Source organism: Pelobates fuscus, chromosome 1, assembly GCF_036172605.1.
Source record: "Pelobates fuscus isolate aPelFus1 chromosome 1, aPelFus1.pri, whole genome shotgun sequence".
Taxonomy (NCBI): domain Eukaryota; kingdom Metazoa; phylum Chordata; class Amphibia; order Anura; family Pelobatidae; genus Pelobates; species Pelobates fuscus.
Window position 1 is genome coordinate 220,094,911 of NC_086317.1, and position 6,669 is coordinate 220,101,579.

The 6,669-nt window shown below is 38.3% G+C and overlaps 1 protein-coding gene across 3 annotated transcripts in view; it reads left to right on the forward strand.

Moving 5' to 3' along the window:
• DLGAP3 (DLG associated protein 3) overlaps positions 1–5,289 on the forward strand; it is a 452,253-nt gene extending 446,964 nt beyond the window's left edge. For all 3 annotated transcript variants that reach the window (XM_063454879.1, XM_063454869.1, XM_063454887.1), the window contains one exon: positions 3,834–5,289. In XM_063454879.1, coding sequence (XP_063310949.1) covers positions 3,834–4,055 — 222 coding nt within the window. In that variant the 3' untranslated portion in view covers positions 4,056–5,289. The remainder of the gene's footprint in view (positions 1–3,833) is intronic.
• Positions 5,290–6,669: the final 1,380 nt, after the last annotated feature.

A 6,669-nucleotide genomic window follows, 5' to 3' on the forward strand; every position in this document is an offset into this window, starting at 1 on the left:
GTGTTTGTTTCCCGAATGGCGGCCACCCAGAGGACAAAGAATACATTACACTGATTGCCAATTACCCGTTTGCAACATTGTTGCAAACTGTAATTGGAGGCACACTTATTCCTGGGTGGTCTGGTTGTTCGGTAGTTTCACTCAATATAATGAATGGAGTGATTCTACCGAACAATCAGGTGAATGCTGCATACATATCACCCAGGTTAAACTTAACACATGAATACATATACAATATTACAGGCAGTACACTAGAATATGCTTCACAGTCTTAAAGGGACAGTAGTCCCAAAAGTCCCAATCTGTTCATAGATGATTTTAAAGGGCCAGTAGCAGCAATATAAATTATTACATGCCCAAATATAGTGTTTATAGAGCAATATGTCCATGGGCCGTAGTCGCAGGGCAGGAGGCTAGCAGCCAGGCCTCTCCAGTTCACAGTGGCGAAGCTGGTTTCGCCACAAACGTATTATGTCTTATGGTATTTATTTTTGCCCACTTTTTACAGGCCTACTGCTCTGTCGGTTTCGGCACACCACAACCGACTAATTCCAACTAATTGGTATTTATGTTATTATATGTTATTATATGTTATGATCTCATATACGGCTATATGGCCACGACCACAAATATAAAGGCTTGGCCTGTAGTTGTGGGAGGGGCTTGGTTTCCCTATAAAAGGGCTACCAATCCACTCTCACATTACCGTCAATGGTCTGGCGAGTCACCCCACCCGCCACTCCCTCTATTACAAACACCCTCTAAGGTGGGCCCACTTTTTACAGGCCTACTGCTCTGTCGGTTTCGGCACACCACAACCGACTAATTCCAACTAATTGGTATTTATGTTATTATATGTTATTATATGTTATGATCTCATATACGGCTATATGGCCACGACCACAAATATATATATATATATATATATATATACACACAAAAACACAGTATCTCACAAAAGTGAGTACACCACTCACATTTTTTCAATATTTTATTATATCTTTTCACGTGACAACACTTAAGAAATGACACTGTTTGCGGGTTTTCTTGTGCATCCTCTTTAGAAGAGGCTTCCTTCTGGGACGACAGCCATGCAGACCAATTTGATGCAATGTGCGGCGTATGGTCTGAGCACTGACAGGCTGACTCCCCACCCCTTCAACCACTGCAGCAATGCTGGCAGCACTCATATGTCTATTTCCCAAAGACAACCTCTGGATATGACGCTGAGCATGTGCACTTAACTTCTTTGGTTGACCATGGCGAGGCCTGTTTCAGTGGAGCCTGTCCTGTGAAACCGCTGTATGGTCTTGCCCACCATGCTGCAGCTCAGTTTCAGGATCTTGGCAATCTTCTTATAGCCTAGGCCATAGAGCAACAATTATTTTTTCCAGATCCTCAGAGAGTTCTTTACCATGAGGTGCCATGTTGAACTTCCAGTGACCAGTATGAGAGAGTGTGAGAGCGATAACACCAAATTTAACACACCTGCTGCCCATTCCCACCTGAGACCTTGTAACACTGAGTCACATGATACCAGGGAGGGACAATGGATAATTGGGCCAAATTTGGACATTTCCATTTAGGGGTGTACTCACTTTTTTGTCAACAGTTTAGACATTAATGGCTGTGTGTTGAGTTATTTTGAGTGGACAATTTACACTGTTATACAGGCTGTACACTTACTACTTTACATTGTAGCAGATTGTCATAATTGAGTGTTCTCACATGAAAATATTTTCAAAAGGTGTGTACTCACTTTTGTGAGATACTGTGTGTATGTATGTATGTATATATATATATTATATGCAGTGCAGATACAAATACTGACACACATACAGATGTACATGCACAAAAAAAAACCCACATACAGATATAGATATATACAGATATAGACACACTGGCACACATGCATGTACACAGATACAAACACTGACACAATAATTCATACAGATACAAAGATACAATCACTGGCAGACACACAAATACACTGACACACACAGATATACACATGGAGATACAAAGGCACGCATCGATACACAGGCACACAGATACAGAAACTGACACACATGCAGGTGCATAGACACACAGATACAAACACTGACACACATGCAGACACACAGATACAAACACTGACACACAAGTAGTTGCACAGACGCACAGATACAAAGCTTGGGTAGCGCTGCACCATGGGATAACATTGCTCTTGCAATATTTACAGTCCTTATTTTTATGTTCAGGCAGCAAGATTTGTTTATGGCAGAGTCTGCTCCAACTGAGTATGATATATAGCTTCAAACTCTGTTAAACATGAATTATATAATCATGTCTACAACCATAAGAAAGATAGACACATCTGCTTTGCTCATGTCATTATGAGAGGTCACCAGAACCTCTAATTTTTGGTGTGTTTTTATTCAAGAAATCAACTGTTGATGAAAAAATATAATTCTATAATTTTTACATCCAGTACAGTGTGTAACAAACATGAAAGATATTGATGAATCAAAATTTAAGAACAGAAGAACAAGTAGCAAAATGATGAAGTAAGCTGTAACTGCAAAAAAAGGTTAAATGGAACACAAACTGCTAGGTGCACATGTAGTACCTTATTATATGTAATGATCATATATTTGATATAGTTTACAGCAGTTCTCAGGTAGGAACATATTAGGGTAAGGATAAGGAATGTGGGGAGAACTTATGTGAGGTGAAAGTGGACTTGAAGTGGGTAGTTTAAGGAACACTATAGTCACCCAGACCACTTCATCTCATTGTAGTGGTCTGGGGGTCTGGGTGCAATGATCCTTCAGTTTTAAACACTGCAATGTAATTTTATAAATTTACAATATTTACAATCCACCTATCGTAAATGTTTTCTCTATGAGAAGCAATGGATTGGAGGAGATCACTGGTGATGTCAGCTTGAATGCTGGCATCACTAGATGAGCTGGAGACTGCTGAAGGTGAGTAATATTGAACTTAACTTTTTAGCTGCAAATCATAGAACCTATTGAACAATTGTTATTTTCTGGACCATAGGCTTATTTTAAGGCATAGATGATGAATGAGCACATCTACCTACATAAGCAAAAAAAAAAAAGCAAGGTATAGCAAATTGGACAGTGGAAAGTCATTGCTGGAGCAAAGTAATAATGATGGGTTGTACAATAATTGAAAAGTAGGCAATCAGGGAGAGGCGTCAGATGCATGCTAACCCCATAACTGACAAAACACGCTCACCATGGTTTTTTTTTTTAGAATCACTTGAGTTTATTAATCTTGTCTACATTTTAGACAAACATATGGCAAATCAGTCCGTTCAAAGCTAATTTGATTTTGCATTGTTGGTTAAATGGACACTCCGGGCACTGGTACTATTTTAATGTATATGATTTGGCTCATCAATATTTTGGCTTCAATATTTTTGGCCTTATTAATATACTCTAAAAAAAAATAATTCTGCACAAACTATTAAGATTTGAACATAAAAAAAAAAAAAAAACCATAACCGCAAATTAATTAGGCCAAAATCTACCAAATACAAAGTTGTATTGGTGCCTGGAATGTCCCTTTAAAGCAGTTTAGCAAGAGGGTACCTCCTAATCTATTAATGCAATCTGAGTAGCATGCAGTGAAAAATGGCATGGTTAGATTTCTGCTCCATTTAATTTCCTTTGCGAGTAGGTGGGTAGGCCCTTATCCTATATGTTTTATTATCTTTATAATGTATTGTGCATGCAGCTAGGGATAGCTGTCTGAGTGTACACATTTGTAGCGTCTAGTGACAAATATTGTATACAGTCTATAATAGTGTTCCATTCATTCCTCAGGAGGAGAAGAAAAAAGTTCCTCCTCCCATACCAAAGAAGCCTCTCCGTCAGAAAGTGCATCCCATCAAGGATCGGTCCTTGGATTCTGTTGATCGTCAGAGGCAAGAGGCTCGGAAGAGGCTATTAGCAGCCAAACGGGCTGCTTCTTACAGGCACAACTCTGCCACAGAGAGTGCAGACAGCATTGAGATTTACATCCCTGAAGCTCAAACCAGACTGTGAAGATGACAATGTACACTTGTTTTTTGTACACTCTGTATATATCAATATACATATATACATAGATAAGATTTAGAGAATATTCTAAGAAAAAAGAAAAAAAAAAACACTGAAAAAATATGACCACAGCTGTGTTATTCTGGGGAGGTCCCTTTACCAAACCAAACAGTACCCTTTATAATACCCTTACAAATGGTAGAGCTACATGACCCATAGGTGCCAAGGGCACTGCTGAGGCAAAAGCTAAATGTAATGTTTGGATACTCCTTCTCCCCTTCTCTTATAGAAACGTAACAACTTGAAATGGCCAATATGTATTTAAAATATGGACTATGACCATTAAATAAACACTGTGTCAGATTCCTTTTTCTATCTCCTTTAAGGGCACAACATTTCATTAGAAGAATTGATACTAATGGGGTGCTTGATGCCTGTTATCCTAAATATTGCATCACTTTTTTAAAATAATTTACTTTATCCTAGGAAAGGGATTTTTATGATGTATGGAAATAATCATTATTAGCATACAATGTAGCGTGTTTCTGTTTATTAGGGCTTCAAATATTATTGTGTAGCAGTTCTAAATCATACTATGTAAAGATCCCTCAGTGCCCCATTCAGATTTAATGTGTCACTTAGCCGAGATAAACTTAAATTTAGCATGATATAAAGATGCTAGAGTCAGGAAAGGATATATGATACAATTTGGTGTGAAAGTATACCGAGGTTATCTTCCAAAAATGTTTCCGATCTCCAAGACTCATGGGAAATATCTTGCATCCACCTTCTGAAAACAGGACTTTGATAGTTCAGCCGCTTGGATATAGTTATAAACAGACCTCAATGCAAGCCACTGAGTATCAAGTAGCTTCCATAAATTTAGTAATGACAGGTGTAATATTCTATTGAAGGGTGCAGGGCCATGAATAAATGTGCTCATATCTGTTTACAAAACATTCTACCTTTGTTAGTTTTACTGGAAAAAATTTTGTTAATACTAATTACTGCAAGTTTTTGAATTTTTACTGCACGACTACCAATGCCAGTCTTGATATATGCCTTACCTATAAATGTTATGTGGGGTGAACTGACAAATACATGCATGTTAATTAAAAATGCATAACTTTGTTAGGACAGGTACATATTTAGGATACAAATTGGCAGGCCTGCAGCTTAATGTATGATCTGGAACAGGCATAGGCAACCTTCGGCACTGCAGATATTTTGGACTACACCTCCCATGATGCTTTGCTAGCATTATTGGTGTAAGAGTATTATGGGGGATGTAGTCCACAACATCTGGAGTGCCGAAGGCTGCCTATCCCTGATCTAGAATCATCAAAGGGCAAAATCAATCTCATACTGTGTTTTTCCATTGAGCTGCTATGAGTTCACATAATATGCATTAGATTATAAAGAATACCTTTCATAACGGAATTACTAAATTATGGTTTCAATTGTTTAGCATAAAATATTGACTGCACCACATTTAAGTTGTGCCAAAAAGAGATTTTGCAGATAAGTTTAGCCAGCCATCTTATTATTCTATTTAATAGAGGCCCAAGACAAACATGGTCTATTTTTTTAACAATTTTCTGAAATGCAAACCTTATTCAGCTCTATGTGGAAATGACACACATCAACACTTTAGTAAAAATAATAGATTTATAAAATGCAGAAAAAAACATTAAATCATGCTGGGAATTTTCAAGGCTGTCACAAATCACTCGTAGGCAATAGTAGTACAGGTAGGTTGGGGAGTTCAGTAGCTGTTAGGATCATTTGCTTCCAAATGACTGTTCCACATCGCCTCTTGTTATAGAGTTATATCACTTACTGCACTTAGCTATATACTAGTGCACAGTCCAACACTCACTACATCCACCCACAAAGTCAACTATATCCACTTTATTCAGACAAACACGGCTGCAGGTAGATTATAATCTGACAGGGTCTAACCACTGCCAGGCCACGTTCCTGCCAGGAAGCCTTCTCTCTGGGCCCTAGGCCTTTCACTGGGACACCATTATACTTCAAAGTGTGCGAGCCACACTATAAAACCCAGTGAGCCTCTTCTATCTTGCCAATAGTCTTTGCACCCATTTCTACAAGAGGCCTCCTCAATGGATTCTAGAAAAAAAACAAGTCAAGATACTCTGAGGTAGTGCAAAAACACAAAACTTTATTACAAATATTAATAAAGGCAACATTTTAGCTTCAGGAAACAAAAATGTTACTACTTTTTGCACTACCATTAAGGGCCTAAACCCATTTGGTAACATTTCCAAACTGGTAGAAATTTTACCAAATGACTGCTTGTCACCAGTGATGTGTGCCATTTTTAATACACTGCAATAAATCTCATTGGTTTCTGGTATTCTGAGAACAACACAAGTCCTCAGTTTCATAATGAGACCTGGTTTTTCCAAGTAATTTAAATGACAAGGGCTTTGTCCTCAGCATGAAATTCAATACCCCATACCAGCCAGAGGCCTTCTCACTGGGTCAAGGCTTGCCAAAATGCTCACTAAGCCAACCAAGAGACCTCTTAACTATGAGGGCTCTAGCCTCATCAGGAAGGCTATTGCTCCAAATCATCTTACTCTACTGGTTCCTT